At 46.7% G+C, this 14,014-nt stretch overlaps 1 protein-coding gene across 7 annotated transcripts in view; it reads right to left on the bottom strand.

The window, feature by feature from the left end:
• Nucleotides 1–14,014, bottom strand: part of LOC140399277 (G-protein-signaling modulator 1-like) — a 386,887-nt gene that overhangs the window by 185,300 nt on the left and 187,573 nt on the right. For 6 of the 7 annotated variants that reach the window (XM_072488747.1, XM_072488745.1, XM_072488748.1 and 3 more), the window contains 2 exons: nt 7,616–7,837; nt 2,339–2,474 (listed from right to left, as the gene is read on the bottom strand). In XM_072488747.1, the coding sequence (XP_072344848.1) occupies nt 2,339–2,474; nt 7,616–7,837 (358 nt within the window). Of the gene's footprint in view, nt 1–2,338; nt 2,475–7,615; nt 7,838–10,506; nt 10,614–14,014 lie in introns of all 7 variants that reach the window. The other variant, XM_072488750.1, reaches the window with a different exon arrangement.

Genomic DNA, 14,014 nt, shown 5'->3' with positions numbered 1-14,014 from the left:
ATTTCCTTCCCTCAAGGACATTAGGGAACCAGATGGGTTTTTATGACACTCGACAATGGTTTCATAGTCATTACTGAGGCTAGCTTTTCCAGATTTTGTTTTGTTAATTGAATTTAAATTCCACCAGTTGCCGTGGTGGGATTTGAACCCTTGTCTCCACATTATTAACAGATTGCTACTCCAGTGACATTACAAGTGAAACCCCAGTGAGACGAAATAGCCCAGTCGTCGAATAACAATTATTAAATTATTTATTAAAGAGACAAATACACATCAGAACTACTCTACTCTCACGTAATTAAGGTGTATGAATTACTTGATGTGCAGTTTATATAGAACGTACCCCTTATTACTAAATTTGGCTCTGGTTTAGCACAGTGGGCTATACAGCTGGCTTGTAATGCAGAACAAGACCAGCAGCGCGGGTTCAATTCCCGTACCGGCCCTCCCGAACAGGCGCCGGAATACAAGTCAATGACAATAAACAGAAATGTATTTCCAATCCTGAAAAACCTTTTTGCCATTCTAAGCTCTGAAGGTGTCAGGTTTGGCTCAGTGGATCACAATCTCACCTCGGAGTCAGAAGGTTGTGCGTTCAAGTCCCACTCCAGAGAGATCAGCTCATAATCCAGACCAATATTTCAGAGCAATTACTCGGGGAGTGCTGCACTGACATTAAACAGAGATCCCATCTGCCCTCTCAAGTAGGCTTAAAGTATCACAGGGCAGTGGAGTTCTCCTAAATGTCCTGGCTGACATCTATCCCTCAAATCACCATAACAGATTTTCCGGATGTTCATTTCGCTACTCATTCTGAGACGCTGTGAGGCAGAAATTGGCCCCACATTTACCTACATTGAAAAAGCAACAACACTGCGAGTTTAATTCAACAGCTGTAAAACGCCCATAGAATTCCTACAGTGCAGAAGGAGGGCATTCAGCCCATCGAGTCTGCACCGACCCCTCTGAAACATCAGCCTACCTAGGTCCACATCCCCATCCTATGCCCGTAACCTCATAACCCCACCTAACCTACACATCTTTGGACACCAACACGCAATGTAGCGTGGCCAATCTACCTAACCTACACATCTTTGGACACTAACCCCAGGGGCTGTTTAGCACAGGGCTAAATCGCTGGCTTTGAAAGCAGACCAAGGCAGGCCAGCAGCACGGTTCAATTCCTGTACCAGCCTCCCCGAACAGGCGCCGGAATGTGGCGACTAGGGGCTTTTCACAGTAACTTCATTTGAAGCCTACTTGTGACAATAAGCGATTTTCATTTTCATTTTCAACCCGCAATGTAGCATGGCCAATCTACCTAACCTGCACATCTTTGGACCGTGGGAGGAGACCAAAGCATCCAGACAAAACTCCGCAGACAAGTGGCGAAGGTGTAAACGCCATAAAGTTACCCAAGGCCAGAATTGAACCTGTGCGCCTGGTGCTGTGAGTCAGCAGTGCTAACCACTGTGCCACCATGCCACCCTGAGATCATGAATGGTATAACAGAGATTGAAGTCCTTTATTCTGCAACTCATTTCAAAATTCAAAGTTTTCTCTCTGCATATTTTCCCCCATTTCCTTGGCCACCGTCTTAGGAGTCAGCTTGCTCTCACTGCTGACTCTTCAGCCAGACAATTCTTCTAGCCAGTGTGCGATTCCAAGGAATGTGCTTCGTCAACTATAGTTTCAGAAATTCTCCACTCCCCCAGAAGGAATGCACTTATTCAACTGAACTGGTGACAATTCAGCCACTCCAAACATTAAATTGCATTTCTTGAGAACATGGAAGTGGGAGTGGGTCATTCAGCCCATTTTTGTTTGGCAATGTGTATCAAGGTAACAGTACACAGTGAATGGACACGGATGAGCCACAAACTTACTGAATGATGGATCAGGTTTGAGGGGCTGAATGGGGTGGCCTGCTCTTGGTGCCGATGGTAATCATAATGCAAAACAAAATCTGCTCTACATGACAAGTACATATTGAACGATGCTATGGCCACCATTCCAAAGGCAGTCAGGGAGCTTGCGATAAGGGGGATTGCAGTGGAAACAGCAACTAGAACTAACATCATTTAACTGTATTGCTGGGAAGGTTAATTATACACAAACAGTGATGCAAATTTGATATCAGTGGGGAGTGATAAGTATTGCAACATACTGATCAGGTGGAACGCATGACCCAACACCGCGTTAAACACTTAACCATATATTTACCAGTGACTGCCAGGACCTTTAAGGCAATCTGCTCACAAAACAACCATTAACAGGATGCAAATTAATTTAAGGAAAAAACAAAGCCTCCTTTGCTCCGTTTTGAATTAAAGATTACCTTATCCTTCTGTTCTCTCGAGATTTCCAAGTGCCTTTGGCAGCAAGCAATTGCTTCATCAAAGCTTCCGAGTACTTTCAATGTATTTCCTAGGTTGCCACTGGCTTTTGCTTCGCCAATTCGATCCCCAATGGTTCTTTAGAGAGAGAAAGGTCAATCCCTGTTGGTTTCCTTACTGGAACTTAAGCGTCTGTAATGAATTGTTTACAACTAAGGCAGCACTTACTTACATGCGTAAGAACAAAGAACATTACAGCACAGGAACAGGCCCTTCGGCCCACCAAGCCTGCGTCCATCCAGATTCCTTATTTAGACCTACCTACTGCGCAAACGATCTGTATCTCTCCATTCCTCGCCCGCTCATGTGTCTATCAAGATACATCTTAAACATTGCTCTTGCGCCTGCCTCTACCACCTCCACTGGCAACGTGTTTCAGAAACCCAACACCCCCTGCGTGAAAGCCTTTCCCCGCACACTACCCAAACCCTTCCCCCTCTCACACTGAACCTGTGCCACCTTGTAACTGAATCTTCCACCCTGGGAAAAAGCTCGACTATTCACCCGGTCTATAACTCTCGTAATTTTGTCGACCTCAATCATTTCTCGCCACAGCCTCCATCTTTCCAACGGAAACAATCCGAGTTTATTCAACCTCACCTCAGAGCTAACACCCTCCAGACCAGGCAACATCCTGGCAAACCTTCTTTGCACGCTCTCCAAAGCACCCACATCCTTCTGGTAGTGTGATGACAGCACTGCACGCAATATTCTAAATGTGGCTTAAATTTCAAACATCTACCACCCATGGCTCTAATGGTCAGCAGTGTCCTGAGGCTAGATACTATGAAATGACAGCACAAGATATGCTTCCAAAGCTTACCATGAATCTATGCAGGGACCTGTATGTTATTGACACCTTAAATTGTCTTTCTTTCTGCAAAGTGATCATATTTCATGTTGTAAAAACTCTGAGGAATGGGATATCTTTATCCAGCACCCGTAGCGGCAGAGAAGTCACTCTATCCCCGAGATGGCATTGTAGAAGAGTGCATCACAGAATGAGGTCACTCAAGTCATTGAGTCAACACTGCCTCTTTCGAAAACCAAACCATCGCCATCCCCATTCTTTCCTCGCACAATGCAATATTTTCCTGTTAAATATTTATCCAATTTGGGCAGGAAGGGGCTGGTCTGGGCGGGGTGGAGGGTGGAACACAGAGTCTCGCTGTACACAGGCGACCTGCTCCTATATGTTTCGGACCCACTAGAAAGGATGGAAGAAATTATGAGAATTCTGGGGGAATTTGGATGGTTTTCGGGTTATAAATTGAACATGGGAAAAAGTGAGATGTTCGCGATACAGGGAAGGGGGCAGAAGAGGCGATTGGGGGAGTTGCCGTTTAGCGTGGTAGGGGGAAGCTTTTGGTACCAAGGCATCCAGGTGGTGCGGGAATGGGAACGGCTACACAAGTTAAGTCTGGCCCGACTAGTAGACCAAATGAAGGACAATTTCCGAAGGTGGGACGCGCTCCTGTTGTCACTGGCTGGGAGGGTGCAGACAGTGAAAATGACGGTCCTCCCGAGATTCCTGTTTGTGTTTCAGTGTCTCCCCATCTTTATTCCACGGTCCTTTTTTAAACGGGTCAACAAGGTGATCACTGGCTTTGTATGGACGGGTAAGACCCCGCAGATTAAAAAAATGGGGATGCTGGAGCGGAGCCTGGGGGGGTGGGCGGGTTGGCGCTGCCGAACTTTAGTAATTATTATTGGGCCGCGAATATAGCTATGATTAAGAAGTGGGTGGTGGTGGTGGTGGTGGTGTGGTGGTGTGGTGGTGGTGTGGTGGTGGTCGGGTGGGGCAGTGTGGGAACGAGTAGAGGCGGCATCGTGCAAGGGCACTAGTTTGGGGGCATTGGTAACGGCGCCTCTGCCGTTCCCGCCAGCATGGTACTCCACCAGCCCCGTGGTGGTAGCGGCCCTGAGAGTCTGGGGGCAATGGAGCAGACATGTGGGAGCGGAGGGAGCATCAGCCTAGTCTCCAATCTGCAATAATCACCGGTTTGCCCCAGAGAGGCTAGATGGCGGGTTCCAGAGATGGCAGAGAACAGGGATCAAGAGGATTGGAGATATGTTTATAGAGGGGAGCTTTTCCAACCTGAGGGAGTTGGAGGACAAATTTGAATTGACGGGCGGGAATGAGTTCAGGTACCTACAGGCGCGGGACTTTCTACGCAGGCAGGTCTCAAGCTTCCCGCTCCTACCACCAAGGGGGAGACGGGACAGGGTAGTTTCCAGAATGTGGGTGGGATCGGGGAGGGTTTCGGACATTTATAAAGAACTCATGGGGTCAGAGGAAACGCAGATTGAGGAGCTGAAACGCAAAGAGGAGTTAGGAGGAGAGATAGAGGATGGTCTCTAGGCGGACGCGTGGAGTAGAGTCAACACATCCACAACATGTGCCAGGCTGAGCCTGATACAATTCAAGGTCGTTCACCGGGTTCACATGACAGTGGCCCGGATGAGCAGGTTCTTTGGGGTAGAAGATAGGTGCGCAGGTGTGCGGGAGGACCAGCGAACCAGGTCCGTATGTTCTGGGCATGCCTGAAGCTCAGGGGGTTTTGGCAGGGGTTTACGGGTGTCATGTCCACGGTGTTAAAAACACAGCTGGCACCGAGTCCGGAGGTAGCGATTTGCGGAGTGTCGGAAGACCCGGGAATCCAGGAGGAGAAAGGGTCAGACGTTCTGGCCTTGACTACCCTGGTAGCCCAGAGATGGATATTATTAGCTTGGAGGGACTCAAAGCCCCCGAAGTCAGAGACCTGGCTATCTGACATGGCTAGCTTTCTCTGCTTGGAGAAAATCAAGTTCACCCTGAGAGGGTCAATGTTAGGGTTCATCTGCAGCCGTTCGTCGACTTCTCTGGGGAAAATTAACCATCAGCAGAATGGGGAGGGGGGTTAGTGTAGCTTCGAGTAGGACCTGTGTGGGAGGAAGTCGGCTTTTACACTATGTTTATTGTACATTGTATGTACATTGTTTCTTCTGTTGTTGGTCTAAAACCATAAATACCTCAATAAAATGCTTATTAAAAAAAAGTATTTATCTAATTCTTTTTGAAGGCGATTATTGAAAAGGTTTCCACCATCCTATAAAACGGCGTATTCCAAATCCTAACCATGTATTCCGCAAATAAGTTTTCCTCAAGTCCCCTCTGGTTCTTTTGTCAATCATCTTAAACCTGTACCCTCTGGTTATCTACCCTTCAGCCATTGGAAACAATTAGTCTTGATTTAGTTTAGTCTTTCTTTTTTTTTTTAGAACACTTCTTTCAAATCACTTCTTGGCCTTCTTTACTCAGAACAATCCCAGCTTCTCCAGCTTACTTGGGCAAATATAATCATCACCCCGGGAACCATTCTTGTCAATCTCTTCTATACCCTCTCTAAAACCTTCCCGTCCTTCCTAAAATGTGGCAGCACACAGAATTGGACATAATACTCCAGCTGGGATTGAGCTAATACTTTATGTAGGGCCGATCCTAATTTCCTGGCTTCTAAACTCAATGCCTCTCTTTATAAAGTCCTTCCCAAGGGCAATTAGAGATGGGCAATAAATGCTGGCCTGGCCAACATTGCTCAGCTCCCAGCAACGAATTGGAAAATAGAAAGGACACCCGTGCTTGGTTAAACTGAACTGCCACCTTCAAAGGTTTGTGCACAAGTACCACTTTACGCCATTTGGCTTGCATTGTCTCTCTTATGAGTCTCCCTACCAAAATGTACCATCTCATGCTTTTTCTGTGTCGAACTCCATCTGCCACATGGTCACCCATTTCACCAGCTTGCCTGCTCCCCCCATGGAACTCCAGCCATAGCAGTGTTTAATCCCAGAGATAGGGTAGTCTCTCTGCTGCTAGTTTTGCTAGGGCTGCTCGTTCCACCAAACACATTATTACCTCGCAGTGCCAGAGGCAGCAACTGAGTCACAGGCCAGTTCTGTGCTTTAACTTGTAAAAGGGACTTGGTGCAACAACTACTGCTGCCACAGTTCAGGGATTGCATGCGCCTGTGCTTCCCTAGAGCGCCTTGTGCATTTTATCACAAGTTATTTAAGTCTCTCAATAAGTGCCCTTTCTTTAAGTGTACCTGTTTCAATGTAATTACTGAACTCTGTACCCAGTGGATTATATGTGCTTCAAGCTCAGGTACACTTATGTCAATGCAATACAATTTTTCCAACAGGAAAAACACATACAAATCTACAAAAAAGGTTTTCTATTATTCTGTTACTGCACCATTGCAAAACCTGTCTGTTCGTGGCACAGAACATAAAGACATAAGAACTAGGAGCAGGAGTAGGCAATTCAACTCCTCGGGCCCGCTCTACCATTCAATATGATCGTGGCTGATCTTATCTTGGCCTCAACTACACTTTTCTGTCTGCTCCCTAAAGCCCTTCAACCCATTACTCATTAAAAATCTGTCTAACTCCTCCTTAAATTCCCATACCAGCCTCCCCGAACAGGCGCCGGTCTGTGGCGACTAGGGGCTTTTCACGGTAACTTCATTGAAGCCTACTTGTGACAATAAGCGATTATCATTAATTTACTCAATGTCCCGGAATCCTCCGCACTCTGCGGTAGTGAATTCCAGATTCACGACCCTTTGAGTTTCAAACCTGCCACCCCTTATCCTAAAACCGTGATCCCTCATTTTAGATTGCCCCCCCAAAGAACAAAGGAGAAAGAAAAGTACAGCACAGGAACAGGCCCTTCGGCCCTCCAAGCCCGTGCCGACCATGCTGCCCGTCTAAACTAAAATCTTCTAAAAGAACAAAGAAAAGACCAGAAGAAGCATCCGCCCCACGGCTACTTTGTCAATACCTTTTATCGTCTTAAACACCTGAATTAGATCTCTTCTCATTCTTCTAAACTCGAGAGAATCGGCCTAAACTACTCAATTTCTCTTCATAAGACAAACCCCTTAGCTCCGGAATAAATCTACTGAACTTCCTCTGAACAGCCTCGAATGCAACTACATTGCTCCTCAAATAAGGGGACCAAAACTGCACACAGTGCTCCAGGTGAGGTCTCACCAATGTCTTGTACAGCTGTAACAGTGGTGCATTAGATAAACTGAGAAATACTCAGGATGCTTTAACAACACCGCACCTTAACAGTAACTTCAGAAGACTGCTCATCCTTGCGAATGAGATCTCTGCCAATCAGGTTGCAAATATGTCTTAGGTTTTTGAGTTTTAGTTTGCACTGAGCTCACCTGGCCAGGGTTAGGTCATGCCTGTGGTATTCCAAAGCTTTGGAATACTCCTTCAGGTAAAAGTAGGCATTGCCCAGCTGACTGTAGATGGCGCTCAATGTCTTCAAGTCCTCGGTCCCAACCTGCACAGCCGCTTCGAAGAACGCCACACCAGCCTTGAAATCTCCAGCTTTGCACAGTCGTTCCCCTTCGAGGGCGAGCTCTAGGCACGATGCCTCCATTCTATTCATTATAAAAAAGACACAAGTTTGTGTTACAAACACATTCTTTAGATATGAATTTCTATTAAGTTGGTTACAGTGTTAAAAATGAGTCTGATCCTCTCCTTGGCAATTGCCCACAGCGGAGCCACACTGCTGACTTTGCAATCTTGGGTGTCCAGTTTGCCTCGAAGATGAACTCCTGATCACATATCTGCTCCATCATTAATTAAGGTTATCTACTTTCACCTCTGTAACATCCCCCGTAACGTGCTGCTGCTGAGACTCACACCCATGCCTTTGTTATCTCTGGACTAGACTATTCAGACCCTCACCTGGCAGGCCACCCATTTTCCATGCTCCCTAAACGTGAATTCATCCAAAATTCTGCTGCCCGTATGCTATTATCACAATTTTGTACAGCAACAAGAACGTGCATTGAAATAGCACCTTCTAGCAAGGTGCTTCACAGGAGTATCGAACAATGATTGTCACGGAGCCGTAAAAGGAAATGGCAGAACAGGTGCCCAAATGCCCAGGATTCTCGAGCTATATCAAGGGGAAATGTACAGATATATTTTAATCTCAACTTTATATCAGTGACTTCAGTCAAAATTTTTCTCGTGACGGTTACGTTTTTAAACCCCCAAGCTCTGGATAGCTCTAGTCATTGCCACTTGCAACAACACCATAACCACTTTGCCAGCTTTTATTTTCACATTAACAACCTAACCTACCGGACTTGCATCCAGAGTTCAGAACGCTGAATGAACTTCACACACAATAAATCTCAGCTGACCTCAAAGCCCTTCAATTAAAGAGCTAATGCAGGCTGGTTGCGCATACGTGTGAGGGGGTGGGAGCGTCAGGGTAGAAGAATCACTTGTGCTTTTCATTGCTGTTCAATGCCAGTAAACAAATGCAAGAACAAATGCTTTGACAAAGAGTCATCGGACTCGAAACGTTAGCTCTTTTCTCTCCTTACAGATGCTGCCCAACTTGCTGAGATTTTCCAGCATTTTCTCTTTCGTTTCAGATTCCAGCATCCGCAGTAATTTGCTTTTAACAAATGCAAGTATCTGGGTACAGGTTTTTTTCTTAAATTTAGAGTATCCAAAACATTTTTTTCCAATGGGCAATTTAGCATGGTTAATCCACCTACCCTGTGTCGTGTTGGGTGTCCCGATGCACAAATGATCCAACACGGCTGCAGATGGTACAACTCTGTTTTATTGTCTAAACAACGGTAACAACTAACTGCTGGCTTGGGTACGTGCTTCACCAGCTAACCTGTGGACCCAGCCCTATCACTATCTTAGTGAGGCACTCAGCACATGGCCTATGTCTGAGTGGCACGCTGTGAGCTCTGTGCCCTGAGCTATCTCCTGGTAGAATGAGCGGGAAGTGTGGTGTTCCCTGTTTTATAGTGTGTGTGCTCTCACTGGTGATTGGCTGCGATGTTGTGTGTGTGCTGGTTGGTCCAACTGCCTGTCCATCAGTGTGTGTGTGTGATTGCACCATGATATGCTGATCTGGATATCATGACACCCTGCACATCTTTGGGTTGTGGGGGTGAGACCCACACAGACACTGAGAGAATGTGCAAACTCCACACGGACAGTGACCCAGGGCCGGGATGGAACCCGGATCCTCACCGCCATGAGGCAGCAGTGGTAACCACTGCGCCACCGTGCCACCCTCTGGGTATAGATTGAGAATCAAACCAGTACGCCACTAAAAGCTAATATGCAGGTGCAGCAAGCAATTAAGGCGGCAAATGGTATTGTTAAGATTACGGCTGATGGCAAATGCGGAGTTATCCCAAATTCCAGAATGGAAACCTGAAACTGCCCTCAACTATAATATTGCAATTTGGTTATAATGTGAGGAAAGGTTTGAAAATAAGTAAGTTTCATCCCAGATGTTTTGTGATGATTTTAAATAAAATAAATGTTTATAAAGCAACATAGACAGCAATAAAATTAAGTATAAGTACCCATAACTAAGACAATGACTATACGCAGTGGCACTAACTATACCCAGTTCCAAACCACCTTTATTTTAATACGCTCAGAGCTAATTCTCCCTGAACATTCCACAAATTCTTATAGATTTTTAAAGCTATTTACAGATCCAGTAACAGTTACCACACCAGGCAGCTGTGCCTCTTTGGGGTTTGCTTCATAGGTAAAACCAATAACTGGCTTTTCAAGACAAGCTGCTTGGTGGAAATTAAACAGCTATTTCTGCTGTGCCTGAGGTCTGAAATAGGACCCTTGCATAGGTTTAATTATATTCCGATATACAGTTTCCCTTTTAATTTCCATTATCTGAGGTAATGTCTTCGTAATCAAACTTAATCACCTTCAGTTCTTGAGTCTGGCTTTTAGAGTGCAGATTCTACACTTTAGATTACTGGCTACTAATAGGTGCACTAGTTAGCACTGAGAAGTTGGCCTCTGATTGGACGTTGGTGTGTGGATGTGAGAGAGAGAGTTAGTGTCCGTGTACGATATAAGCACTCGTAATATTCAATAATTTTGCGAGCAAATGCAGCAGTATCGCTTCCCTCATTAAAATGACGAAAAGATAAGACGCAAGTATTTGTTGAAGAGAACTTTTTAATTATAACAAATGTATACATAAAAGAAATAGAAAGGTCTTTTAACGATTTGTTTTTGTAGTTTGTACCTGCATGAAAACAATCAATGTTTTGTGGTTTGGTTCTTCAATATTGAAACAAAATGCTTCTCAGGGGGTTCGGTCAGTACCCTTAGGAGGTCAAAAGGGTCCGATAGCTGGAAAAGTTTGGGAAATCCTGATTAGCACATGAGCAATTCTGGAAGCAGCCTTCAATAGAACCAGATGGATGCTAAAATGATAAATTATTGATGCACCTTGTATTATGGAGAACTTAAAGCACAATGGACAGGTCAGGCAGCCGAAGTGAACCATGCCAGCATTGACACTCCAATCAAGCCTAATCCCACCTCTCCAGCTAACCCCATCAACATATCCTTGTGTTTCTTTCTCGCTCAAGCACTTACCAGTTTCCCCTTCTGTAACATACCGCATGTTGCGTTAAACTCACGTTCCTTTTTGTGAATTTAGAGTACCCAATTCATTTTTTCCAATTAAGGGGCAATTTAGCGTGGCCAATCCACCTCGCCTGCACATCTTTGGGTTGTGTGGGTGAAACCCACGCAAACACGGGGAGAATGTGCAAACTCCACACGGACAGTGACCCAGAGCCAGGATCGAACCTGGGACCTCGGCGACGCGAGGCAGCAGGGCTCCACTCGCCATCGTGCTGCCCTAAATCCCACATTCTGAGCAATCTGGATAAAGAAGTTCCTCCAGAATTCCTTCCCGATTTACTGAAGAACATCCTGTATTTATGGCCCAGAGTTCTGGACTCCACCATAATTTCTCTCAAGTTATTTCCATCAGAATGTTAGCATATTATTGTCTTTTCACTGCGATTACTCTTCAAACCAAGGTCGATGGTACATATTTTGGAGAAGCCAGATCCTTTCCTGATCAAGAATATCCCAAAGTGACAGGCAGCAAAAGACCACCTGCTCCACTCTGCATCTGTGAATGTTTTGCCTCACCAGCCCCAAGAGGAGAACCCAAAAGAAGGTCCTCTGACTTTATTAAGATTTATTGAATATTACAAGTGCTCATATCAGACACACAAAAATGCACTCTCCCACACATACACACACTCTCCCTCACACACACAGACACACACTCTCCCCCCCACACACACAGACACACACTCTCCCCCACACACACAGACACACTCTCCCACACATAGACACACACTCTCCCCCACACACACAGACACATACACTCCCCCACCACACACACAGACACACACTCTCCCCCACACACACACACAGACACACTCTCCCACACACACACAGACACACACTCTCCCACACAGACACACACTCTCCCACACATACACAGACACACACTCTTCCCCCCCCCACACACACACACACAGACACACACTCTCCCCCCACACACACACACACAGACACACACGCTCCCCCCCCACACACACACACACACACACAGACACACACCCTCCCCCACACACACACACACACAGACACACTCTCTCCCCCCCCCACACACACACACACACACACACACACACAGACACACACTCTCCCCCACACACACACACACACTCTCCCACACACAGACACACACTCTCCCCCACACACACAGACACATACACTCCCCCACCACACACACAGACACACACTCTCCCCCACACACACAGACACACACTCTCCCACACAGACACACACTCTCCCACACATACACAGACACACACTCTTCCCCCCCCACACACACACACACAGACACACACTCTCCCCCCACACACACACACACAGACACACACGCTCCCCCCCCACACACACACACACACACAGACACACACCCTCCCCCACACACACACACACACAGACACACTCTCTCCCCCCCCCACACACACACACACACACACACAGACACACACTCTCCCCCACACACACACACACACAGACACACTCTCCCCCCCCACACACACACAGACACACACACTCCCCCCCCCACACACAGGCACACACTCTCCCACACACACACGCAGACACACACTCTCCCACACACGCAGACACACACTCTCCCCCCCACACACAGACACACACTCTCCCCCACACACAGACACACACTCTCCCATACACACAGACACTCTCCCACACACACACAGACACACACTCTTCCACACACACACACTCTCTGCGACACACACAGACACACACTCTCCCCCACACACACACACTCTCCCCCACACACACAGCCACACACTTCCCCCCCAACACACACAGACACACACTCTCCCCCACACACACACACTCTCCCCCACACACACAGACACACACTCTCCCCCACACACACAGACACACACACTCCCACACACACACACACACACACACTCCCACACACACACACACAGACACACACTCTCCCCCCCCCCCACACACACACACACACACACACACACACTCTCCCCCACACACACAGACACACACTCTTCCCCCACACACACAGACACACACACACTCTCCCACACACACACACTCGTGCCTCCATACCAGCTGGCCAAAGTCACATGAAACTCCATACCAAAATCCCAAGACGTTTTGCAACAGTTATTGAACTGCAGAAAGTCAGCTGCAAGAGTCATAACGCACCATGATAAAGGGACATGAGTGTTGCGAAGTTGTTCTTTCTGATACAATTGGCACAAGTTAACTAACATCAAAGTAAAGTAACACACAGCTTTCCACATGTCACTATCTCAGATTAACAAAGTACACTGGAATAAAAAATCCCATTTCCACTGACGTACGGTTGCTTGTTCTCAGTTACAGCTGAATGCACTCCATTGGTTTCAGTCCTCATTGTGCACGTTCCATAGTGCAATCACACAGAATGATAAGAGTTCACACCCTCAAACAGACGTGACCTAGAGGAACATTGTGGTGTACGAGTGCAGATCAGATGACTGCAATGAACTTTCATTTCTCTGAGGGAATAAATGATTGTCAGTCTCCATTAGATCTGTAATGCAAGCTGAAGGCAGCGTGGAAGTGAATCATATCCGTGGGAAATGAGATGCCACCTGGTCGCCAAAAGTGCCATCAAAAGCAACCATCAACCTGCAGGATGGGTTCAAACTGAAGCCCATCGAACTCGAGCCAGCCCCACCCACCCTCACTAAATTACTCGCTCCCCACCCCTGCCGAGGCTGGCCAGCCAGCAAAGTGCACAACAATGCCACAAGCCATGACTCTCTCTCCAAAATATTATGTCAAAAAGCAGAGAGAAAGATAGAAAACAACCACAAAATAGCCTCCAGTCCTTACCCCGGTGACTCTGTACATTCCCGACACGCGAGTGCTGGGAAGTGATGGTTTCCTGGCTGCTTCAGTTATTACTACAGTTTGGGAAGCCCAGAAAAAATGTGGCATTAATTTCTGGGCCGGTTAGGGGCCTTAAATAAAGCTGAGGAATTAGGCTGCAGGCCCAGCCTGAAGCCTTCACACGATTAAATACAAATTTGAAAGGGGATACTAAAGTCCAAGCACTTATTGAAGTACATGAGGAGGTCCATCAGTGTTTAGAGTCTCCTTTGCCA

This window comes from Scyliorhinus torazame, chromosome 22 (assembly GCF_047496885.1).
Source record: "Scyliorhinus torazame isolate Kashiwa2021f chromosome 22, sScyTor2.1, whole genome shotgun sequence".
Classification (NCBI taxonomy): domain Eukaryota; kingdom Metazoa; phylum Chordata; class Chondrichthyes; order Carcharhiniformes; family Scyliorhinidae; genus Scyliorhinus; species Scyliorhinus torazame.
This window is presented reverse-complemented; position numbering and strand designations above follow the sequence as displayed.